The sequence below is a fragment of the Symsagittifera roscoffensis genome, chromosome 5 (assembly GCF_963678635.1).
Source record: "Symsagittifera roscoffensis chromosome 5, txSymRosc1.1, whole genome shotgun sequence".
NCBI classification, from domain to species: Eukaryota; Metazoa; Xenacoelomorpha; order Acoela; family Convolutidae; genus Symsagittifera; species Symsagittifera roscoffensis.
In genome coordinates this window covers 67,694,468-67,720,570 of record NC_087066.1, presented here as the reverse complement: position 1 = coordinate 67,720,570, position 26,103 = coordinate 67,694,468, and the positions used below count along the sequence as shown (strand labels likewise).

The following is a 26,103-nucleotide window of genomic DNA, read 5'->3' as shown; positions in this document are numbered from 1 at the left end:
CTGCAGTTGCAAGTGCATGCTTGCATGCGGAAATTTCCAAACTAAAACAAGACTGTTCGTATATCAGAGCACAGCCCTGAATGTTCCGACTTCCCCTTAATCAATATCGAATAGTTTTTGGGGGAAAAAAATTGAAAAACTAGATCGTGTAAATTTTTGAGTTGTACGAACTTAACACGACCGAATAGCTGGAACGAAAAAGAAAATAATTCTACATTTGGTTTCAGGGAGTCGATATAATCAAGAGTACATAATTTTGTTTTGTTAAAACTATTATTTCGATCGCCGAAACATGATTGAATAAAAAAACCACATCAAGCATAAATATTCCCTTTTCTTTAAAAGTCGGAACAATAACTTTACCTAGTTCATTTTTGGCACATGATGAAATTTGTCACGGAAACTTATTGCAGAAATGTCTGTTTTTCGTATTCAAGGTTTTTTTTCAAAATTTGTCGGCTAATTTGAAGGCTATTTTTTGTCGGCTAACTTCATTTATATTATTCATCATCAGCATTTATGTTCGAATTCATAAACTGCGTTTCAAATTTGAAAGCTTAGTTATAGTTTGAAATGCGAAATGTATTATGTAATACAGCGTTGTTTTTTCAGATTTTTCTTTCGAATAATGAGATGAAGCTAAATAATTGTTATTCCAAATTTCAAATAAATTTTGAACCACTTGTGCTCGGTGAATCTTTTGTAAAAGGAATTTGGCTATTGATATTTTGATTCTATCTGCGAGTTGTTAATTGCTTCCAATTTTCATTTTTCTTGTTCCGACAATTTCAGTTGAGTCAAAACTGTTCAGTGCCAATTCAAGTTCAAGAAAAAATTTGGCCCATGAGATCAATCTCCCCCTAAAAGACCAAGTGAACAACCTCCACCCCAAATTAAAGGGCAAACTCAAACAGTAAGGCATGCTTGTACTATTCTTAAATTTGATTGGCTGAATTGTATATGTTTTAACCAAGGGAACTCTCTCCTCCCTAAATCAGTTTAGGGGGAGATTGTTGACTTGGTCCAAAAAACCATTAAAATCTTTCAGTTTCTAGTAAACCTGAGCGTTTTGTTTGGCTTTTCAGATTTTTCGAACTGAAATTTAGCGTAAAATGACAGAGTAAACATGATCTGAGGATTAAAAATAGGTACATTAAGTTACTTAAATAAAATTTAGCTAAACTTTTCAATTACTTTAGCCATGAAAATGATTCATATTGGCAGTTTTTGTTTCTATTTCAATTGGATGTTACCTTGTAATTTAATAAGTTGCATAAATGAGTCGTTCTTAATATTGCTGCAAAAATGCCACTCATGATATGAAACATTTTGCGTGCACTGGATAAGAAAAAAAAACAGATACTCGTTTGATGACACTACGCTGCGTTTATGAAAGAATAAAATACATTTTGAGACAAGCTTTTTCGTATCAGGTTAAAGCCCTGAATGTTCCGACTGCCTTTTAAGGTAGATGTAGCAGTAATAACATGAAAAAAATATATCTTAAACCATAATAATTGTTTTTTTTTTCAAATTTGAGATTTTCTCTAAAAACATCCCTCCAGACATAAAAAGTACAAAGTGATAGATTTTGTAACAAGTCGATTATGGCATAAGCGTTTTTCAACCAATTTGGAGCAATTTCTAAGACCGATTAAGTCTCCGCTTAATCAATAAGAGCCCGAAATATATCGAGCGTTAATTGTCCCAAATTGGCCAAAAAGGCAATCTTTAAAGCCTCACAACTTTACAAAACATGATCACAGGTAAAATAAATTTTCAATTTGCAGCTCAGGACAATAAAACGGTTTTTTTTATATTTTAGAAAAACTTCATCAAAAATGGCTAGTTAAAAAGTCGAAATTTGTCTTCAGAAAAAAAACCACACCCCGCACAAATATTCCATTTCTTTCGTTACGAAAGTCGGAACAACAGAACTTCTCCTATCAGGGCAAATCCTTGAATAATTTGAATTCCTTGAAAAATTTATGAAGCAGTAATAACGTGCAAAAATTGAATGTAATAAGAACAAATAAATTTTTTTTTAATTTAGATTTTTGTGAAAATCATCCCCCCACACGCCATATAAAGTACAAAGTGATAGAGTTCGCTCCTAGTAACAAATCAATTATGGCAATAAGCTTCCCTCAACTAATTTGGAACAATTTCTAAGACGGATTAAATCTTCGCTTAATCGTTAATAGTCCGAAATATATCGCGCGTTAATTGTCCCAAATTAGCCAAAACGGCAAGATTTAAACCCTCTTAACTTTACGAAAAATAATCACAGGTCAATTGTCTTTCCAAATTACAGCGCAGGTCAATAATACCTTTTTAATGATTTAAATCAATTCTGTCAAAAATGGCTAGTTAAAAAGTCGAAGTTTGTCTGAAGAAAAAAACCCACCCGAGCACAAATTTTCCGTTACTTTCGAATTTATTATCACGTCGATTATCTGATTGGATATTTTTGGACTATTTACTTTAGGCTAAAATATGGTCCCATAGTTTTTGATTTGTTGAATTAGATTTCAGTTTGACCTGAGAATGAAGTGCGAGCAGAAAGTTACCCCACTTTTGGTCAAAGTTTTTAGAAAAAAAATCCACAAACGACATTTTTAAAATGGTTTTATCAAACTTTTTTGCCTATGACGCAGAAAAATGGCGCTCTAGAGAAACTGGAAATCTTTTTTCTTGACAAAATTTTTTCAAATTTCCGCCCCTTATATCATGCTGGCAACTTGCTGTGCATAGATATTGATACAAGGTTGACAATGAAACTCAAAAAGGTTGTCGAATAGTTTAATGGATATCGTTTGGTTGCTAAAATACATTTCCTTTGAAAAAACAATTTGCCCTTCTTTTGTAGTGAGCAGTCGTCCTTAAGTTTAGTGTTTTTTTTATTGACAAGGGCAAAGGTGTCTAAAAACAAAATTGATGATGGAAGATCTCTTTTTGGCATCGTACAGTTAAACCAAAATGTTTTGCTCTTAGACATTTGATAACCATTTTGGACAAACTTTAGGGCGATGAAGTCTAAAGAAGGTGTCTATGACGAGGTGACGAGCTCGATTCTGAAGGTGTCTGCAATTGCAGTGCTGTTCACTGTACCTTTGGGAGTAATTGCTACCAAGTGCGGAGGCATATGGCTGCTGGAACGGTGTGGAGCTGAACCGGCTCCTGATGATCCTAAATGGAACAAAGAAAACCCAGAAGCCAAAGATACCCCTCCAGAAAAAGTGTAGAGAGGGTTGAACACGACTACGGACAAAAAAATAGATTCAGATTATTTGAAAATGCGCATACAAAACAACTTACACTTATTCGCGAAACTATGAGACCTGTTGAGCTGATAGTGCTCACGAACTATTGAAAACATTAGAGCTATGAACCCAGAACTTAATTTGAAACGACCATTTAATTTCCCAATAAAAGATTTCGACCGACATAGCTCAAAACTGATCTTCTCTTAAAGACCTGCCTTTCCCATATCTAAGCTCAGTTTGATGACTAATGAGGAGACAATTACTGTAAGAAAACTACTAACCTAAAAACAAGGCTCCAAAATGTCGCGAAAAAGTATATAAATAGGTTATTAATGTAAGAACTAAATTCAAAAAAGAATAGCTGGTTTCGAACCACTGTTTTCTGAGAAAAAAAAATCAAACTTTCATATCTACGTTTTCCCGTTTTTTGGAAAAAAATTTTTCGGGGGGGGGGGGGGGGGCAGTTGTAATTTGAATTGGTCGGAATATCAGCGGAATATAGACTTATAAAATTATCAGTTTGATTAAGACCAGACTTGCTTAAAACTAGTCTTTTTTTTGTAAAATTTAAGGGTAAACTGCGACACAGTTCTCTGGAACCATTGACTTTTTTACGAACTATATCTGCAATTACAGCCAAGATCACAATGAAAATTTTTGTAGTATAACTGAAAATTCCATTCCAGTTATTTTTTTGCGGTTAATGGATATGTAAATTTCAGTGTCTTGTCGTACATTTGCCGTGCCTAACGTTGCTTGAAAAAAGCATACCCAGGAACTACAATGCTCCCCTCTTCCCGTTAGGATCAAAAACACAGCTGCAAATAGAAAAATTGATAGCCGATGCTGTGCATGTAGCACAGAATGTTTCAACCTCGATAATGAAAAAATCATTTTTTTTGTGAGTGGTGTGAAGAAAGTAGTATACAAACTACTATAAAACTAGTGAATTTGGCAAAACTGACAACCTTTTGCGTAATATTGCTTCAATTTTTGCTAGAAAATGCTATTCCATGTTTATTTCCAATGCTTATGAAACACTAAAGGAAGTTTCCGCGACTTTTTTTGGGTAAAAAAATGTTTTCAGCGTAATCGACCAATTTTAATCAATTTTTGCTAAATGAATTTTATTTGATCGCTTTCCTTGCTCGAATTTAAACCAAGTATCAAAAGCTTAAAACCAGTTTTCCTCGATATTGGAAAAACTTTTTGGATTTTTGTAACGTTGCTCAAGTCACGGCTAAAAAGAGGTTTCAATACGATTTATCACTCGATCCCTTCCGAGGATTATTTGTGGTAGTTGGTTTTGCGTGTAAAGGAAAAAATACTAGAACAAACCAGAGATCAAAGCTTCTCCTCATTTTCAAGAATCGGAACAAAAAAACTTTCCAAATTGTTAAAATTTTTGTCTCGTTTGTGATTAAAAAATTGGATCCCAGGTTTTATCAGTTTGTCCAAACCCATCTTACTTATTTTAAAAGCAACAAAAGGAGTGATTGGTTGCGCTTATAAGAAAATTGGGTTTTGTTTTAAAATTTTTATAAATAAAAGTAAGCCACATGTTTAAAAAATTTCGTAATTTTTCAACTAGTTTAGCACAGAATTTGTACAACTAATTTAAAAGATTAAATGAAATAATAAACGTAAGGAAATAAAATGTCCGTTCTAAAATTAGGACGAACAGTGCATGATCGACCGATGTTCGAATAATAAGATCAATTGACTGGTATCTAATCAATACCGAAAGTCGACAGAATGGACTATTTTTGAAGAAATCACAACTTCCCCAAAAATTTCGCCAAAACTTCGCATGAATTAAATTAGATGCATTATCCAAAACTGCACATGAACCGAAGTAGATAGGCAAAATGAATTAATGATTTTACAATTGAAATTTTGATATGTAGTAAAATGTAAAAAATGGATGAAATTACAATGTTTACAATGTTGGTATCCAAGATCAGAAAAAATCGTGTCTACACGATGTTCATCTAACATGTACATATTAAAAATAAACAAAATCTGACAAAACTGTGGTATTGAAAAAAAATTTGAAAGTCGGAGAAAAGTTCTATGGTTAAAAATTTTAATTTAAGTTTGAATCGAAGTTATATAATTGGTTTATAAGATTGGTGACAGTCAACCACGATATTTTGCTCTCATTATTTTCGCTGGACAGTGTTCTTAGATGAATTGCCGGGATTGATACACTGGGAGAATTTGATGGGTATTCTGAAAGAAGGTAGATAGGGCTCCTCCCGATAGGGTACAATTTTTTGAAGAACAATTTAGGGTGATCTCTGCTACTAGCGTTCGTTTCAAGGCAGCTCAACTTATTGTGTTCAGAAATCCGATTGTGATCCATATGTGAAGCAAACTGGAGTTGGATTAGATGTGATGCCCTCGTCCAATGTATTAACCTTGGGGTCTAATGATTTCTCTCTGGACAATTTGTCAACAAACCTGCGCTTTTCGTAGAATTTGAGGTCTGGATGTTCTCACTTGAGGTTCAAGTATTAATGAATCTTCTGGGGCGCTGTCAAGTTGAATTGAGTCGGATTCCGTTCCTATGATGCTTGAAGTTCCCGGTTGATCAAGTTGTGAGGAGGAGAATGCGGTCCGTTTGAATGAGCTAGAATTAAAAGTGTGATTTCGCCACCTGTATTACTCAAACCACGATGACAACCTGTCGGTACGTCTCGACTAATAGGGGTATTGTTTTTCATGGTCGTCGAAACAGTTGTCAATGATCCTATCGCAAGAGTTTAGATTTAGAAACGAAGAAGAAGAAGAAGAAGAAGAAGAAGAAGAAGAAGCTGAAGTGATCTGTGGCGACTGGGTAAAACTAAAATTTCTGATGAAAGTCAAGTTTGAGGTCAATCTGCTGAAACTTGGACTCGTCCGGAAAGTTTTCATCCCCGAGACTCTCATTGGTGAGACAGTTTCCTTTTTCCGGCTACATTTGGCAAAAAAATTATGTTTCGCCCCATGGGTGCTGATATAAAGAAAATTTTGTAAAGGCCAAAGAGCATTTTTCCTTTGAGAGCTAGGGTCGACTTTTGACAAATTTGACTACTCTTGAGCGTGACTGTTAGTTCTGAGGAGTCATTAAGGTTTTTTTTGCCAGATTAAAATATCGCTCCCTTTTTTTCGGTTAGTAGCCCTTCTGTAAAAATATCCTCGAGAAGCAAATTTTTCCGCGGAACTGCGTTTTTGTTTCGGTCTTGAACGCGTGTTGATGTTGTTTTCTGTTTGCTTTGACGCTGACGGAAAATTTCCATCTGAAACTGTTGTCGGTTCCATGTTTGTTTCCACGCATCTATCTTCTGCCCCATCGAGCAGTTCCCAGCTTTTGGCAGGCAGGTTCAAAAAGATTGATTACTCCTTATCTGAACAATTTTTAAAGATAACGACTTTTTTCCATCTTGTGATGGCGGTTTGATCAAAGTTTTCCTCAAAGGGAGTGCATTCTATTGAAGTTTGCTTGGTTATTCTCAGGTTCTAAATATTTTACTCAGTTGAAGAATATAGAGTAGAGAACGACGTGGCTAAAAATTTAGATCCAGCAGTATATACAAGTGTCTCTAAAATTATGTTAGATCTATAATCTCCCACCCATTGTACAATAAATGGTTCCGATGTTAAATTTTTCACAGGATGACTGAAAATTGTAAAATAAAAAGCACACCCTTGGTCAACTTTTTTCTAGGAAACCCATGGAGGAGGCAATATCGTTTAAAAATGAGATATCAGATTTTCGAGAAGTGTTATTCACCAACTTAGCGGAACGCAATTTAGGAAAACGGTCGATACACAAAAGGACGTGTTTCATCGTTCACCAAAAAAAGCGGCCGACGGTCCTGCGAAGTCCATAACTTGAACTTGGAAGTTAAGCTGTATGTTCCGTTCACATTAGTACTTTGAGGTTCTTAACGGCTTTCAAGCACTGGTTTCACGACTTTCCATGATCGTATATATCTCTCAATATAGGCTACCAGATATAATCGGCTGCCCGGGATAAAAATTTCATAACAAACTGCCCGGGATGGGTCTCAAGCAGCATTGATTTAAATGCTTCAAGAATGACAGCTAGTACAACCAGTTTGTTTTCCATGAAGAGGCGTTCTACATGTAGTTGGTTTTTTTGAGTGAATGAAGCTTTCAATTAACTTGATGAAATGGAGTACGTTTCATTAGAAAATGTGATGCTTCCAAATTTGATTACCCTGTAATGTAATCCGTGAAACTTTTTAGAAAATTGGTACGTGTCTGTGGTACCTCCGCCTATGGTGCTAAAGTTACACTGGTGGCTAACTTTTGCGCTAATATAAGTTGGCTGCAAGCAATTTTCTGGTCTAGTTAGCTGAATCAAACCTGCACGACGGGTTTTTCCAACAGTTGGTTAGCGACATTAACGACCAGTTCATGAATGTTTGTTATATTTGTTTGATATACTTTTTAAAATCCTGGTCGTTAAGTATTTAAGAATCCAACGCCAATTTAATTGAGCCATCTTTCTTTTCAGTCATCACAATTAGACTAAAAAAGCAATCTTCTTTGCAACTTTTGAGTTTTTAAATTTTACCTTTGTTCTTCATTCTTCTCAGTTCTTCATTCACTCCTGAGAGTAAATGTAAAGGAGATCTTCTTTTATTAGCCTGTACAACGGAGATTGAAAATGGCTGAATTTTCGGTCGTTAGGTTTTGTTCGGGTTCTACTAAGTAAGTCTGTAAGATACTTAAAGGTTTGGTCTGTTAAAAACGATAAGATATTTGACTTAATTTTACCCGGTTGGCGGCAGACTGAAGAGATTCGTTGCGAGCTTTTCTTCTGCGTGATATCTATTGCCAACATTGGTAGGCTGTCCTTTGCCCAGAGGGTTACCTTCGTGGACTCCTTAGACAAAAAAGGAGTTTCTCCGCAAATCCACAAGTTGGATTGGGTCCTAATGATAATTTTCCCCAAAATATTGATTTTTTCATCTGTAAATCAGCAATGAAGATCTTTTAATTGTTTCTACACTCGAGAATCTTTCATTTTGGGGTATCTAGTTTTTGGTTCTTGATAAAACCGACTGGATTTGTTGAAGCTACAGGAGTGTTCAAACTTACGAGAATCTTTCAACCTAGTCCTATGTTCAGATGTTTCTTGTTATCATTCTAGGTGTTTATCACTCTACGCATTTCTTGATCTTCGCTCCAGGAATTTTCCGGCGAAACGTTTGTACATTTGTCGATTTGGACCTTATCCGTTACAATATTTACAGTGGGCAGTTTGTTTCTTGATTTACAGTGTTTTGCGAAGTGTACCTTTTAATTACATATTTTGCAAATACTTTCCCTTTCTGGGCAGACGTTCAGGTGGCTCTTAGTGAAAATCTTCTCATCTTTCATTACCCTTTTCAAAACTGGTGTTCAGTTCCTTCTTTATGTGGTAACTTACAAAAAACAGTTGAAAGTCGTTCCACTGGTGATGCTCTCACCCTGTTTGTTCACTTTTGGTGATTGAAAAACTCCTTAAAATCAATGAGTGCCTGAGTTAAGGCTTCCGATGGACTGATAATGATGAAAAGAGTTTCTGCTTGGTTTTACTGCTCTTCATAATACAAATGAAGATGTCCCTAATCCATTCCGGGTCGTCGGTCTCCTTGATATTACGAGAACTGCCTAGATAATTCAGCGCCCCCCCCCCCAAAAATGATCAAATAATTCTGTGTCTTTTTGTTTGCCATCTAAAAAATTATACTTCTCAAAAGTGGTATTTGGAGGTTTGATAAAAGCTACGTCCAATAGCTCCCAATGTTTTCAAAAAGAAATACTTAAGATTTTAACTCGAAGGTTTTTCTGGGCGAACACTCTTTTTTCTTCGTAGCCGAGTGTTACAATCTCAATGTTCGTAACTTTTTGTCCGTTTCGGTTCTTTTGAAACCGTTCAACGTCTACTTTTCTTTGCTGATTCGCTATCTACAGGGGCTTCGTTCATTTTCATAGCGTTCTTGTTCATTGTTTCGCCACTGGCCCTTTCTGTATCCTATTCATTTTCTTTTGGTTGTTTTATGATGTAAAGTTGCGTTTTTGGCCCTCCGGTTCGCTAATGCTATGAATGTCCTGATTTTTTGTTGCAAGTATTACCAATTGAAGTTGGTTGCTCCATTCGGTCCAGGAATTTTGTGGCTCGGTGGTATGATTTGGCAAGAATGAAGGAGTTCCACTCCTCAAATTCCATTCGTTTGACTGTGTCATAATAAAATTTCGGAGTATTCTAACTAGGTTTGTACACGTTATGTACAAGTAAACAAAAACAAGAAAAAAAGTATGAAATGTATTGAACTAAAATGTCTGTTCGAAAACTTTCTCGAACAGTACATGATCGACGGATGGTCGTTTCATGCAGTAAGATGACTGGTATCTGATCAATACCGAATGTCAAAAGAATAGAATACTAAAACAAATCACAAAAACAGAAAATATATTTAGGAAAAAGGTTTCTTGTTTAACTGAAGATAGTAACAAGTTTTATTGCACACAAAAACATCGAATCGAACCAAAAAAAAACGCTTTCTGCCTGTTATGGGAAGTTCATTGTTTTCCATTATCTTTTTTTTAAACCAAAATCAAATCTAATCTATTTTTTGACGAACTAGTTATATCTAGGCAGTGGCAAGCACGGAAAAAATCAATTGAGGTGATTTTGTTTTAAAAGTTTGTCAGTCTTCTAAAACATGTTTAAAGTTAGCCGTTTCAAGTTTTTTGAGCCTTGCTGAACTAAAAAAAAGTGTTTAATCTTTGCAAAATTTGTGCACTGACCTCAACCTTTGGATTGAAATCATTACAGGGCCGAATGGCAATTTTTTCCTGAATCACTTAGATCTTTTCCTTATCATTCTAAAGGTTACGCAGTCAGCTATTTGCTGATACAAGACTTTTCGTATCAGGGCGAAATTCTGAGCACTGTGACAGCAGTCGTGCGGGGGGATGATATCCAATATTTATATGGCGTGTGGGGGATGATTTCCAAAAAAATCTCAAGTTCAGGAAAAAAAGATTTTAATTTAATTTCTCTACAATTAATTTTTCCATGTTATTACTGCTCTATAGACCTTAAAAGGCAATCGGAACACTCGGTGCTTAACTCTGATAAGAGCAGTCTCTTGTTCTTTTTAGTCTCCGTTTTATCCCACCACACGCCATATAAAGTATAAAGTGATAATATTTGCTCCTATTATACCTTTCCTTGAAGTCATTACTTTAAAACTGAAAGCTTGTAAGGTAAAAGAGGTAAACTTTGCGATCAGTGTGGCCAATTTGAAAACTGGTTACGCAATATTAAGGGTAAATTGCTTGCCTCAATTCGGTTCAAAGTGATATACGTTGCTACTTAAACATAAAGAGAACGAATATATGACGCGTTCGGCCAGGTCCATATTCGTATATCGGCCAGGTCCAAACACAACTATCTTTAAAGAAATTATCACAGATAAAAGTTTTCATTAAAAAAATTGATCTCAGAACATAAGTGCTTTTCAGATTATACAAAAATGCCGTCAAAAATGACTAATTCAAAATGCAAAATTGGTCGGAAAAGTAACCAACTCCAAGTCCAATTTTTTTGTCAATATGTTAGAAGATCTGAAAAAACATAAATTTTAAGAAATATGGTCCATTACAATTCCACCGTCCCTTGCAGTTGCTTTTTAGCTGCCAAAATTCTGTAACTTAAACGTGCGTGCCTTTAATTAGCAGTATGTTTTCCACGACAAAAGTTAATGTGGGTTCACGCTTTTAATTTGGATTATAGACGCGTAGAATTGTATACAGGCGATTAACTAGGTTCGAACTCAATTTTTTGATTGGTTTGTTCAATTTACCTTTCCTTCAAGTCATTAATTTAAAACTGAAAGCTTGTAAGGTAAAAGAGGTAAATTTTGCAATCAAAAGCTTCGTCTTTGTCCTGGATATCCAATGACAAATAACAACCAAGGATAGCCGGTTGCTGTGCGATTATCACATAAAGTTTCGAATATTTAAAAAAAGGTGCAGCGTTTTTTTCAAGTTCTGTCATTTTTTCTTCGTGGTGTGATAAAAGAATCTGAAAAAAGTATCTAATTTTGATGATATCCGTAAATTAGGTGCATTTGACAACAAATTTTCTCCGAGAATAAAAAAATTGAAGAAAAAACATTTAAAAGAATTTGAAAACTTTTTTTCATTTTTTTGCTGATTTTTTTAAAATATTTTTGAAATATTCATTCACAAAAAGCGCTAAACAATTTAAAAACCATGTTTTCTATGTTCCTACTGAATTTGATTTCACGGTTGAAGTTGTTTTTCAAAACTACCACTTTAAGCCTATTGCAAACGTCTTGTTTTAAAGATTTTTCTATTGAATTCGCTAAATTTATTCAAAATTAGACTAAATACCAGAAGTTAAAACCGGTTTTGCTCGATAGTGAGTAAATATTTGAAAGTACTTAAGGTCGCTCTAGTTAAGACCGCAAAAGCTTTGATATGATATATCACTCAACCCCTCCCGTCTAATTTTTGTTTCGTGGAAAACAAAAATTAAAAAAAAAACTCACCCGAATACAAAGTTTGTCCTCAGTGATTGGCAGGTATAAGAAATGAAAACAAAGTTCACTGTCTTTAAATCACAGAAATTAAATTTCTCTTTGCAATTTTTGATTAAAATTGCAACCGTTCGAAAAAACTTAAGTGTCCCAGTACTTCTAGGTTCGTTGAAACTACAAAAATTGAATTAAGAATAAGTTTGGAAAAAGTTTGATAAATCAAAACATTTTTTTACACAGAACACAAAAAAATTTGCCACTTATAGTCAAACAAAAACAAAATCAAAATAAGGTGGTATCGAGAAACTGTTATAATAAGAAACCGGCCTATTTTTTAATAATTACTCCAATTTTTAGAAAAAGTGACGGAATATGTGTTCTCGAGGGTGATTTCTTTCCACACCAGTTTCGCTTTTTTATTTAGTCGTTTTTGATTAAAATTATTTTGTCATATGAAAAAAACTGACACTGTGAGCTTAATTTTACAATGTTTTGCGGGTTTAAAAATTGCCAATTACCCAATTTGGGCCAATTAAAGCACAATATATTTCTTTCTAGTAATTTTATTTGATTACTTTACCATTTCTTATCGGCAAAATTTTCTTTATTTGCTTGAAACGGTTGTCAAAGCACTCAGGATTTTGACCTGAAACGAGCATTTTGTATAACCCACAGAACAATACAAAACATCTGCGTTTTTAGAAAACACAATAATTTGGCTTTCAAATGTTTTTCATCCAAACGCTGAGTTCCTATAACAACTGAAAAAAAATTCTAAGGGGAAAAATTGTTAAGCAGCTACTCAACTTTTTTGATTTTTTTTCCAAGTTTCTAAGAATAATTGCGCTCGGTGTGGTTTTATTCTCCTGACAAGTTTCGACTTTTAGCTAGCCATTATTGACAAAACATTTTTCATCACGTGAAAAATATTGGGATTTTGAGCTCAATCTTAAAAAGATTTTTGCACTTGTGATCTTTTCTCCTACAGTTGTCGTTTAAACATTGCCACTATGGCTAATTTGGGAAAGTTTTTGGGCGAGATTTTTCATTCTCTAAACGCGTTATCACCTTTAAATCTGGCTCTAAATTGTTCCAAATTGAATTGAGGCAAAATATTTGGCGCATTGAAACACTTTTAATTACAAAGAACATTACTTTGTATTCATGGGGGGAGTATTAGAAAAATAGGAAAAACTTTTTTTTTCAGTTTTTGAAAAACTCTCATTTTTTTGATGATTTTAAAAACTATTTCAAAAGGGCAATTGGAAAAAATGAGTATCCTTGATAAGAGACGTTTTTATTTTTTACAATTATACAGTTAAACCATTTTCAGCGACAAAACAATGTTTCATCGCATAGCAGTTTGGATATCAAAAAAATCGTTTTATCAGAAGTTAGTTTAATTTTCAAAGCAAATTTTTGTTTTAAAACAATTTGTTTCGTACATGCGATTCACGTCAAAAAAAATTTAGAGAAAAGCAACTAATGTATTTAAAACGAAAATTTTTTTTCCCTAGTAAAAACTAATTGTTTCTTTTTTTGAGTGACATCAGACTTTGATTGGATTATAAGCATGGACGTAGGTTTTGGTTGCTAAAAATTCTTTAAACAATATTTGCCAGCTATTTTTGTTCTGGAACTGATAACTTTGCGCATTTGAGGCAACACACGTTGTTAACAGAATTTCAACAAGCTAAGTGATTTAATATCAAAAAAGTAACTATTGGATGACGTTTTGAAGAAAAAGATTCTGCAAACGATCAAATTTTTCAAAAAAAAACTTGTTTAAGTGTATGTAGATTAACTTGCCTAAACTGCTAACTTTGATCCCACAAACAAATTACTGATAAATGGGTTTTGTAGCGCCTGGACCATAATCCATCCACTCTTACTTTTTGTCCGATTACAATACATGACCAAACTGTGCACTGGATAAACTTATGAGGAAAGGTCAAAGAGAATGGAACACAGAAGAGGAACAAAAGAAGCGTCCTTGCTGTCGAATCCAGTTGCAATTCACAAAATACACAAAATTACACAAAATAATTGCATACATTTTGATAGAGTCAATAAATTCAAATGTTGGGTACAATCTCTCATATGAATAAGAAATATGAACGGATTGATAATTTTTGCTCCCACTTTTCGATTAAGACATCTAATGCTGTTTGATCTTTGTTTAAGTTTAAATTAAGTTGATTTTGTTTAAGTCTAATTCTTATTCTGTTTAGCAATTGCTTTAATTAATCGAAAGTTTCAAATGATGCTCTTATCAAAGTTTTCAAAAAGCCAGTCAAGTTTTTCATCTAAGCGTCCTCGTTGTTCCATTTTTCGACTTTTTAATTAAGAAATTTTATTAAGTTTTTTAAGCATCTGAGCGATATTGGTGCTTGGATATTGCTACTTGCGATTTTTTCCACAAAAGTGTAATGGTTTGAACTTGGGACTATTTTGACGACTACAATTCCAACTGGGATAGTTTACGCGCGTTGAGTTTAATTCTATTACTATGTCGGCGACAAACCAAATCTTGCCCGATTGGGCTGAGACTAGCAATTTGCTTTAGAAAAAATTTTAACACATGCAAAATTTATCATTTGGTACTTTGAGCAGCTTGTGGAGGATAAAAACATTTTTTCAAAAATGTTAGTAAATTATTAAAAATTTCTCATTTTTAAAAATTTTATGTAAAACAAAAAGCTTCCGATCGTCAAGCGAAACAGTAAGAGTTTTCAAAGTTTTCTCTGAATATGCGAGCAGTCTTGTTGTTCCGACTTCCGATTTTCTTCAGATTTTAGAGAGAGGTGACTGCGTATGGGCATCCACCCCTAATCCTTGAGACTGTCAAGCGAGCAGGCGAGTATGCTTGAACTAGGCTAAAGTGCGGCATTGCTGTGGTAATAATACTTTGTTATTATGTTTCAAAACGCAAAATACTTATGCGTGGCAAACTATACGCACTCAAAATCGTTCCAAATCGAACTGAGGCAAGCTTATTGGTCTAAACTTTTCCATAATAAGCCAGTCTTATTTGTTCATTTTTGTCTTACCAGACTAAAATTTGTAGTTTATCAATATTTCTTAGACTAAAAACAATTTGAGACCAAATAATGTGCAGTCGGGACGTTCAAGGTTTTGCCCTGATATACGAGCAGTCTTGTTTTGTTCTCATTTTGTTTTAAATTCTACGATGGGTTGGCTCAAGCTGACCTCATTGTGCTTTCTTCTTTACTTCACTGGTAGCAAAAAAATTTGGTTGAACGTGCTGTTTACAAAATATAAATATACATCGAAATATATCGAGATACACCTTTCAATATATCAAATCCACAAAACCGTTAAACTTTTTAAATTAGAACGTACGGCGAATTGTATAAGCAACTGAGCGCTAAATCCAAATTATGCTTTTTGTATACTTTTTGTAACAGCGCTCAGAAATTCTCTAGCAGATTATGGCTGCAGAATTAATCAAAAAGAACTTAAGAGCTTCCGTGTTATCCGCACGAGAATTTGAACTACGTTTTCTCCCACGTTTGCAAGGCTACTTTTTACCCAGATAAGATAATCTTTTTGAAGACGTTTCTTAAAACTTCCGGCTTGTTTGAGCCGAAGAAGTTTTTAGATGTTTAAAACTTGGTCAAGACTTATGCCGTATAGAAGAAGGGCAATTGGAATAAAGGAGTATTGTTTATAAGAGACGTTTTTATTTTTTACGTTTATACAGTTGAACCATTTTCAGCAACAAAACGATGTTTCATTGCATAGCAGTTTGGATATCAAAAAAATCGTTTTATCAGAAGTTAGTTTAATCTTCAAAGCAAATTTTTGTTTTAAAACATTTTTTTTTCGTACATGCGATTCACGTCAAAAAAAATTTAGAAAAAAGCAACTTATGTATTTAAAACGAAAATTTTTTTTCCCTAGTAAAAACTAATTGTTTCTTTTTTTGAGTGACATCAGACTTTGATTGGATTATAAGCATTGAGGTAGGTTTTGGTTGCTAAAAATTCTTTAAACATTATTTGCCAGCAATTTTGTTCTGGAACTGATAACTTTGCGCATTTGAGGCAACACACGTTGTTAACAGAATTTCAACAAGCTAAGTGATTTAATATCAAAAAAGTAACTATTGGACGAGGTTTTGAAGAAAAAGATTCTGCAAACGATCAATTTTTTCAAAAAAAAACTTGTTTAAAGAGTATGTAGATTAACTTGCCTAAACTGCTAACTTTGATCCCACAGACAAATTACTGATAAATTTGTTTTGTAGCGCCTTCTCTGGACCATAATCCATCCTTTCTTAGTTTTTGTCCGATTACAACACATAACCAAACTGTGCACTGCATAAATTTATGCGGAAAGGTCAAAGAGAATGAAACACAAAAGAGGAACAAAAGAAGCGTCCTTGCTGTCGAATCCAGTTGCAATTCACAAAATACACAAAATTACACAAAATAATTGCACACATTTTGATAGAGTCAATAAATTCAAATGTTGGGTACAATCTCTCATATGAATAAGAAATATGAACGGATTGATAATTTTTGCTCCCACTTTTCGATTAGGACATCTAATGATGTTTGATCTTTGTTTAAGTTTAAATTAAGTTGAATTTGTTTAAGTCTAATTCTTATTCTGTTTAGCAATTGCTTTAGTTTAATCGAAAGTTTCAAATGATGCTCTTATCAAAGTTTTCAAAAAGCCAGTCAAGTTTTTCATCTAAGTGTCCTGGTTGTTCCATCTTTGGACTTTTTAATTAAGAAATTTTATTAAGTTTTTTTAAGCATCTGGGTGATATTGGTGCTTGGATATTGCTACTTGCGATTTTTTCCACAAAATGTAATGGTTTGAACTTGAGACTAATTTGACGACTACAACTCCAACTGGGATAGTTACGCGCGTTGTGTTTTATTCTATTACTATGTCGGCGACAAACCAAATCTTGCCCGATTGAGCTGAGACTAGCAATTTGCTTTGAAAAAACTTAACCGCATGCAAAATTTATCATTTGGTACTTTGAGTAGCTTGTGGAGGATAAAAATATTTTTTCTAAAATATTATTAAAATTATTAAAAATTTCTCATTTTTAAAAATTTTATATAAAACAAAAAGCTTCCTATCGTCAAATGAAAGAGTTAGAGTTTTCAAAAATTTCTCTGGATTTGCGAGCAGTCTTGTTGTTCCGACTTCCGATTTTCTTCAGATTTTGGAGAGAGATGACTGCGTATGGGCATCCATCCGTAATCCTTGAGGTTGCCAAGCGAGTATGCGAGTATGCTTGAACTAGGCTAAAGTGCGGCATTGCTGTGGTAATAATACTTTTTTATTGTTCCGACTTTCGATACGAAAGTAACGGAATATTTGTGCTCGGGGTGGGGTTTTTTTTCTTCAGACAAATTTCGACATTTTAACTAGCCATTTTTGACAACAATTTTTGAGATCATTCGAAAAGTATTGTTATCCTGAGCTCAATTTCGAAAATATATTTAACCAGGGATCTTTTTTTGTAAAGTTATGGGGTTTAAAGATCGCCATTCTGGTCAATTTGGGACAATTAGCTCGCGATATATTTCGCGCTATTAACGCGTAAGCGGAGAGTTAATCCGTCTTAGATATCGTTCCAAATTGGTTGAAAGAAGCTTGTTTGCCACAATTGATTGCTACAAGGAGCTAAATTTATCCTTTTGTACTTTATATGGCCTGTGGGGGGATGATTTTTATAAAACATTTCAAATTTTAGAAAAAAAATATTTCATTTTATTTTTTCTTACATTTAATTTTTCAATGTTATTACTGCTCCCCCTTAAAAGGCAGTCGGAACATTCAGGGCTTCGCCCTGATACGAGTAGTCTTGTTATGTTTCAATACGCAAAATACTTATGCGTGGCAAATTATACGCACTCAAACTCGATCCAAATTGAACTGAGGCAAGCTTATTGGTCTTACCATTTCCATAAAAAGCCACCTTTTTTTTCATTTTTGTCTTACCAGACTAAAATTTGTAGTTTATCAATATTTCTTAGACTAAAAACAATTTGAGACCAAATAATGTGCAGTCGGGACGTTCAAGGTTTTGCCCTGATATACGAGCAGTCTTGTTTTGTTCTCATTTTGTTTTAAATTCTACGATGGGTTGGCTCAAGCTGACCTCATTGTGCTTTCTTCTTTACTTCACTGGTAGCAAAAAAATTTGGTTGAACGTGCTGTTTACAAAATATAAATATACATCGAAATATATCGAGATACACCTTTCAATATATCAAATCCACAAAACCGTTAAACTTTTTAAATTAGAATCTAAGGCGAATTGTATAAACAACTGAGCGCTAAATCCAAATTATGCTTTTTGTATACTTTTTGTAACAGCGCTCAGAAATTATCTAGCAGATTTTGGCTGCAGAATTAATCAAAAAGAACTTAAGAGCTTCCGTGTTATCCGCACGTGAATTTGAACTACGTTTTCTCCCACGTTTGCAAGGCTACTTTTTACCCAGATAAGATAATCTTTTTGAAGACGTTTCTTAAAACTTCCGGCTTGTTTGAGCCGAAGAAGTTTTTAGATGTTTGAAACTTGGTCAAGACTTATGCCGTAAAGAAAAACCAAGTTGGCATCCTTTGAAAACAATTAGCAGAATTTAAATGAGGTGTGGTCATGCGCCTCGAACTGATTATGAATTTCGACGCTTCATATAGTTGTGCTGCCACTGTCTTGTGTTTTTCAATCTCTAGAACTATCCTAATGAAGTTTTGAGTTGCCTGAAAATATACATAGTTAAAACATGGTCTGATAAAATAGTTATTTAATATTTAATGGTCCGAATGAAACATCTAGCATATATATATTTTTTTTGTAATGTACCAATGTCTACTGTGCCTTCTTTTCGCTATATTTGCTCTTTTTGCAGCATAGACAGAACAGTTTATACGCCAGACACAGAGTCACAAACCCAACAACTGGCAGAGCCACCTTCAAGGCCATCCAAAAGGTAGCAACTCTTGGGCAGTGGACTTGATAAGGTAGATTATATTTGACGGTCAACTTCTTTCTGGACGCAATTTTGAGAGCAAATTCATTAATAGCTTCGTAGTTTTCATACTGTTTGAACTCTTTTTGAAGACGCTCTAAGTGTTTCTTATACAAAGCATAGTTACCAAATACTTTATCAATAGCCTCCATTAAGTGTTCGTATTTGAAATCTTTTAAAATAATTCCAGTTTCGAGACTTTCCAATTTGGCTGCGTTGGAAAATTGGTCGCTGAACTGAGGCACAAACACGCCTGGAATTGCTCTTGATACTTGGTCAACCATGGAACCTAGACCACAATGCGACACGTACACTTTGACTTTTGGGTTTTTCCTAGGAGAGTAAATTGAGGCAAGTAGTCACTCAGGAATACCTGATCATTATTTTGGTCGAATATTCCGACAGACTTGGCTTTATTCTCCAGGCCAAGTCCCAATGACCAGATAAACCTGTACTTTGCCTCACTTTTCAGGCTATCCACAAAAGCCCTCAACTCTTCAGTCTCCAGGGTGGAATGGGTTCCGAGGGATATGTAGATTATGTTTTTGTCATTTTTCTTGATCCATGATTCTAGTTCGGGACTAAGTTTGGGATGTAATTGTTCATCTCGCAAACCACCCAAGTAAATATGTTCGGTAGTATGATGGGGTTTAGGGTAAATTGAAGGTGACGTAGGAAGAAACATGGGGAACCTATCGGAATATTCGGTGCCAATAAAACCTCCCTGGTAGTCCATATCGGGTAAGTTAAGTTGGGTTCTTTTTTCTTGGATGAAGTTCCAACACTTTTTGCCGAATGGTTTGAGGAGATATAGTTCGAACAGAGTGACTGGCCATTTGTCCTGGATGCACTCCACTCCTCCTGGCAGCCCTGGACTCTGATGAATCGTTGGCATGTTGTACTTCTCGCCAACCAGCAAACTTCCCATAACTGCCGAGCTGTCCACAATCAGAAGATCAAACTTTCCAGGGTTTCCATCAATCACTTTCGATAATTCATTATAAGCGTAAATGTACATATCAGTCAATATATCGCAAATGCGGAGCAGAAAATCAACATTTCCGTCGATTGAATACTCATCAGGAAGTCCGTGACCTTTTATGACCTCAAAGTTGACAGTTTTATGAAACGACGCCAATTTTTGTTCGCACATTTTGGCAGACTCAAAAACGGTACAGTTGTTCGATTTGCACAGAGGAGCTAGTAGGGTCGACATTGTGCCAAAATGGCCGCCTATACATGGCATGTAAAATAAAATGTTAATTGCGCTACAAGTCTGAATTGATAACAAGAACACAAGCATTACCATCCTAACTAAGGTCATTGCGAAAATAATCAAAGTTAGACAGCCTTTGCAAAAAGCTACTGATTGAACAATTGTTTTAAATATTAATGGTATTATTTCTTTACTTTCCGATGTGAAATTTTTTATTGAAGTTTGATTTGATTAATTGTTGACTCTAGAGATTATAGCAAATAGTATGGTACTATTTGGTTTCAAATTGGATGAGAAACTATGAACTAGTTCTAGTTTCTGTTTATTTGTAAATTTGCCCTCAAATCATTGATTGATTAATCAGTTCAAAGGCGTTGTCCTAGATACTAAGATAAGCACCAGCGGATTTAGGGGGACGCCCCCCTCAGGGATTCGACCCCCTGCCGACCCAAAGGCTGACTGCCGACCCAAAGGCTGAACTATTTTGGCAGACTGAACTAAAAAAATTTCTAAAGGTGCCTTCGGCGCCAATTTAAACGAATTTTGAGGGGGAGCGCGCGCAGAAAAAACGCAACTTTTCGGTCAATTTTTTCCAAATACTAATGAAAAAGCCTGTTTTGGCCTGTTTTTTCAAAAAAAAAAAAAACCTGCGGCGCAGAACATTTGGTCAAAATGGAGTCTTACAAGGATTTGGAAGAGCTCAAAAATTCGATTTGCTTGACTTAAAAAACCGCAATATTTAAAAGATTTTCAAATTTCATCTGAAAGCTGTTTTTGACTTTTAAAATATTCTTCATCTGTGAAAATTTTCGTAAAATTATGGGTGTTTAAAAATGGCCAATTTGGACTGCTCGGGATAATTAACGCGCGATCTATTTCGTACTATTAACGCGTGAGCGGTTATTTAATCAGTATGGAGATCATTCCAAATTGAATTGATGCATGCTTTTTGTTTTATTTAAGATTTTTTCATATGCAAAATATAATGGTTTGTACTTAACATAGTTTTTCTCAAATGCACTTAACATAGGGCCAGGTTTTTCACGAATGCAATTAAAATTCGAATTATTTTCCGAAGACAACATTACTCCATTGACCTTAGAAGGCAGTCGGAACAATCAAGATTTCGCCCTGATACGATCAATCTTGTGGTTGCGTTTTTTGAAGAAAGTGGCAAGTTATTTGTGCTCAGGGTTGTTGGTTCTTTTTCCACGCCATTTTCTACTGTATATTTAGGCGTTTTTGACAATTTTTTGTAGTATCATCTCATTGAAAATATGTCTTGATTTCTAGCTTAGAAAAAACATATTTTTGCTGGGTACTTTTTCGATAAAATATGGGGTTTTGAAAATTGTAAATTTGAGATAGTTAACCAGCGATATAATTTGTGCTTTTGAGGAGCAAGCGGCAAGATAAAGTGACAAAAAAACGATTTTTGTTTCCGAATATTTCTAACTTTTGAACTTTTTACCAGTCAAAACATTAGAGGCTTTGCCTTGATAGGAGCAGTCATTTTTGCTTTTAATTTGCAAAAATTCTAGCGAAAACTATTACAATTTTATACAACTCCATATTTACAAAAAGTTTTTATCAAAGCTCTATTTTGAGCACTTTTCTTTCTATGAATTTTTTATGGCTAGCAAATTTTGCACACAAATATCAGGAAATTTGCTGTAAATGGTTTTTACGGAAAGAAAATAACCAATTGTTTTCTCAACTACGAAAACCCATTGACTAAGTGGCAAAAATTGCCAAACTCGTTACTATAAAAAAGAAACATATTGAATCCAGCTAGAAAGCTTCCTCTTTGAAAAATTCACTTTTTGAAAATATTGGCCTGTTTTTTTTTTGAAAAGTTTGAGACAATCACAGCATGAAAGACCAAATAATGAAAACTTTAGCTGCACTCAATAAAATTTATGTAATTCGTGGCTATTTTGCGTGCACCACGAATCTGGATTACATTTACAAATCCGGCAATCTGGCAAAAACTTAAATTTCAGATTTAAACTTTTCCTTCATTTTTGAGGATTTACTTAAACTTTTTGGCAGTCATGTATTTGCCTGCATTTGTTTTATGAAAAACTTAGTCGCTTCGAACCTTGATATCGTTTTTAAAATTGTCTTTATCAACGGGCACAGTCAGAATATTCATGACTTTGCCCTTACATACGAGCCCTGATATATGACTTTGCCCTGTCTTGTTTACTGTTACTATCGAATAGTTAGTTATTCCAATAGCTCCATTATCGAAAGGTCATAAAAAAAGTTCTAAACTTTCGTTGAGATCCTTTCATCATACGAAGAACAAAAACGACCCAATTTTTGAAAAACAAATGTTTTTTTTTTATTTGTTATTGTGGTCAAAATTTTCTGTGCTACTCGCACAGCAACCAGCTATCCTTTTTAAGCATGGAAACAATTCTGTTCCACGAAAAGTTCTCATAATATGAAATCACGAGCCATTTAGCAAAATCGGATCAGCTTGAAATTCAATTAGAAGGGGAAAAAAGACGATATATAAATACGAAAGCATGTGGCCTTTTTGCTACTTCATTTTGTATATATATTTTTTAAAACACCTTGGCGCCTTCTGACATCACCACTCTCGTCCAGTAAAGCATGTGGTAATTGTGATTACATTTATAGCCCAGCTAAATTCCAGACCGAGGTGCTGGTTCTAATTCAATTAGTCTAACTTGGGTGTTGAGAACTATATATGTCTGTATAATCAGTCCAGAAACTCTCACCCAGAGGCCAAATTTCCCAGCTCCATTCACTTGATGCTATGATTCTATTCTAATTGTCTCGAAATACAACCTGGAGCAAAAACCATGCAATTAAGAAAATTTTCATTTGTTCTGTGGCCATTGAAAGTTCCAAAAAATGGTAATTAAAAAAATGGTGACAAAAAAGTATCAGAGAGAAATTGAAAAGAAACTCTCACGGATAAAAAAATGCTGCCTTAGTAGTAGCTAAAATTGTATAGTGCTTATAAATGCAATTACAATTACTGATTGAATCGCTTGCAGAGGTGATTTTTCAATGGTTAATGGTGTCACCACGAGGAAGCAGCATTGCCATTGTTTATTTGGATGCAAAAGCGCATGATATAGCCATAGTTCCGTCTTTTTATTGACTCCTGGTTCCTGTTTTTTTGAACAATTCAAATCACCTTCTCCTTTGAACTACTTGACGCCTTTTTCTTTTCAATTACAGGAGCTCTATTTACTAATTCATTACTATGCTTTTGAACTTCTGTGATTCGGTTATCAGCAATGAATGGGCCAAATAAATTCTATCACATCAAGTAATAAGATTAATCCTTTTTTTCAGTCTTTATTACAAAAAAGGCTTAAGACTACTTCATTTTGTATGTTTCAGTATCCATAAATCTCTTTCATTGTGCGTTTTCAGCTGCAGTCCATATATTTTTTGTGCATCAAAAATTAGAATTTCTGATGAAAAAAAGACATCAAACCTTATTTTAGAACCCGATTACGTCAAACCTGCTCTCTTTTGAATTTAGACATGCATTACTCCACAAGGAAACATTTGTTTGCTCTTGTTAATAAATTATGCTACAACCAATTTCCTCCTTTCCCCGTCAACAGATTTTAGCAGACAAAAACAATTGAGTCGACCCATTTCTCAATGATTTCAAGCCCCCCTCTCCCTCTCTCTATTCAATAACAATAAATTGATGAAGGCATACTGGAAATCGTAAATACTTATCACACCAGACAGTTATTACATTACTTATTTCCATTTGAGCGCTGCTTCCTTCTTCATGTCTTCTCAAGTTGCTATAAATCTGGATGTGGTTTTGCATCCTCGTCGCAGTTATGACACAATTTCACCCTCGAATGAGCCCGTGTCTGGATATTCAATAAATCGACTTTCTTGTCATAACTTTTCTTCAGTTCATTATTGATGCATCGGTGATTATAGCTGGCTAAATAAATCTTGAAGTTTTTTAACCCTTTTTTTTCATTCAAGTTTTTTTTTCATTATTTTTTTCCTTTATTTTTCATTTTCATGTATGTTTTCTATTCAAATCACAGATAGTCATGAATAGAATACGTTATAGCTCTTCGACGCCGTTTTTTGTCCCTTTATCATCACCGGCCCCAGGAATCAATGTGAGAAAAACGCCGACCACATCAGGTAACCACATCACATTTTCTTCCTCCTTATGTAACCGGGTTCGTCGCTTAAAAAACTTAGGCTATGTAGAAATTAATATTACGAAAACAAGAAGAGCCGGTAACTGTCCAGTACCACCCGATTGTTCAGAACACTGTCATATTTCATGTGAATAATTAGGAAAAAAAATGTTCTTTTCTCTTTTTTTTAGTTTTTTTTTATAGACAAAAAAGGAAATTTGCATTAAATTCAGCTTCGCCAATCAAATTTCAAAACTAGTTTGTAGATATTTATTGCTAACAGGACTATATACGGTCAGATCAACCTAAAATATTCCTCAATGTTGATCTCGTAACATTACCGTTTTTCTTTGAGATCCATTGAGACCATTGAATATTTGTTTTATTTTCCGCGAGAAGTGTATGAGTCACACATAGTTTTTAATGCTGCAAACCTGGACAACTTGAGGTATCACGCACAGTTTCAATGGTATAAAAATTAGTTTCCATTAAGTCATTATTGTTTCGACCATTTAAAATGGAAAGGAACTTTGTATTCGGGTGCGCTTACGTTTTTTTGTTTTCCACGCAAAATCAGAAAATTAGATACCACAAAAATCATCAGACTGGGTTAATTGACATATCATTATAAAGTCGTGATTCGAACCACATTTAAAATATCTCAAAATTTTTTCTAGTGTCGAGAAAAACCAGTTGAGATTTTTGATTTTTGGTCTAATTTTGAGCTGATAAGGTGACCGTGTCGGCTTACAATAGCTTATTTAATCTTAATTGAAGCCGCGAAAACTTAGTTTTACTCAAGTAAAAGTAGTTTTTGAAATTTTTTAGCGCAATTTTGGGAATCAAAAACTTTGAAACTCAAAAAACGTCTGTCAATTTTCTGAAAAAACTGTTTTCCAATTGAACTATTTTACTATCACTGTCAAATATGCCTAATTTTACTTTTTCGTTCTGATGTCTTTATCATAACATGCAGAAAAAAAAACGACAACAATTTGAAAAAACTTTTATAATTACTTTTAAGACTGTGCTTGGCACATTCTGTGGTACTTGCTCAGTAACCGGCTATCCTTGCTTGATTTTTATCTTGGTGGAGATAGCCTATAAACAAGATGATTTTCCTCAAGTTTGTATCAAAATTTAAATAGTAGTTTCGAATTCAGATGAGTGTGTTGAAGGTACGCTGGTCTTGTATACCTTAAACTAAAGTCGAATATCTCACTAAGTATATGCGATGAAGTACTATGATTTCAAAATCAAAAGAATACTATTGTGGTTCTTCGTTTTTTAATCTTTCGAAATGTTTTGATTCAGTGTTTAATTAAAAGTATGCAAATGTAGGCAAGCTGCAAATCAGTTTGTTACAACTTTTTGTGTGAAACACTTACAAAATCCAACTCACAAATCAAAAAAAATCATCAGAAAAATTTCGAAGTTAGGAAATTATGAACACTCTCGGGGGAGCATGGTCTGTAAGAGGCACAAAGAAAGTCACCAAAATTACTCTTTTAAGTAGGTAATGGAACCATGATTACTTAAGGTTCAATCAGTTGAAGTTTGTTGAGTGTTTCTAGTTTGCAATCTTTCCTCATGCACAGCAAGACTTTATCGCTGGTCTTCGCAAAACTACTGGAACAGTTTTGACGTCAAAGTGACGGGATAGCCTGTCACTTACTGGGATGGAAGCCACGATCCTTTCTAAGGGTTATATTCCGCGTGGTGTGTTCTCAACGTACACCCAAACAACTCTACTTCTTTGAGTTGAACCACGTCTTGTATCTATTGATCAGATCTGATACGTTTTCCTTAAGAAGTCTCTTTCAGAAGTGATACTAAATCGTTTGAGTTGTACGAGAACTATTG

At 34.4% G+C, this 26,103-nt stretch overlaps 4 protein-coding genes across 7 annotated transcripts in view; 3 read left to right on the top strand and 1 right to left on the bottom strand.

Annotated features, from left to right (window-relative positions):
* LOC134845721 (sodium/hydrogen exchanger 9B2-like) overlaps nucleotides 1-3,512 on the top strand; it is a 28,529-nt gene extending 25,017 nt beyond the window's left edge. The window contains exon 9 of one of the 2 annotated variants that reach the window (XM_063862780.1): nucleotides 3,026-3,512. In XM_063862780.1, the coding sequence (XP_063718850.1) occupies nucleotides 3,026-3,245 (220 nt within the window). In that variant the 3' untranslated portion in view covers nucleotides 3,246-3,512. The remainder of the gene's footprint in view (nucleotides 1-3,025) is intronic. The other variant, XM_063862779.1, reaches the window with a different exon arrangement.
* The window catches only part of LOC134845466 (glycogen debranching enzyme-like), a 643,946-nt gene that overhangs the window by 139,393 nt on the left and 478,450 nt on the right, over nucleotides 1-26,103 (top strand). The gene's annotated exons all lie outside the window — the stretch shown is intronic.
* The window catches only part of LOC134845467 (serine/threonine-protein phosphatase 2A 65 kDa regulatory subunit A alpha isoform-like), a 525,354-nt gene that overhangs the window by 101,335 nt on the left and 397,916 nt on the right, over nucleotides 1-26,103 (top strand). The window lies entirely within an intron of this gene.
* LOC134846848 (UDP-glucuronosyltransferase 2A2-like) lies at nucleotides 18,699-20,074 on the bottom strand. Its single transcript, XM_063864244.1, has 2 exons — nucleotides 19,266-20,074; nucleotides 18,699-19,191 (listed from the first exon to the last, which is right to left on the bottom strand). Exons 1-2 carry the CDS (start codon nucleotides 20,072-20,074, stop codon nucleotides 18,699-18,701), a joined length of 1,302 nt encoding a protein of 433 aa, XP_063720314.1.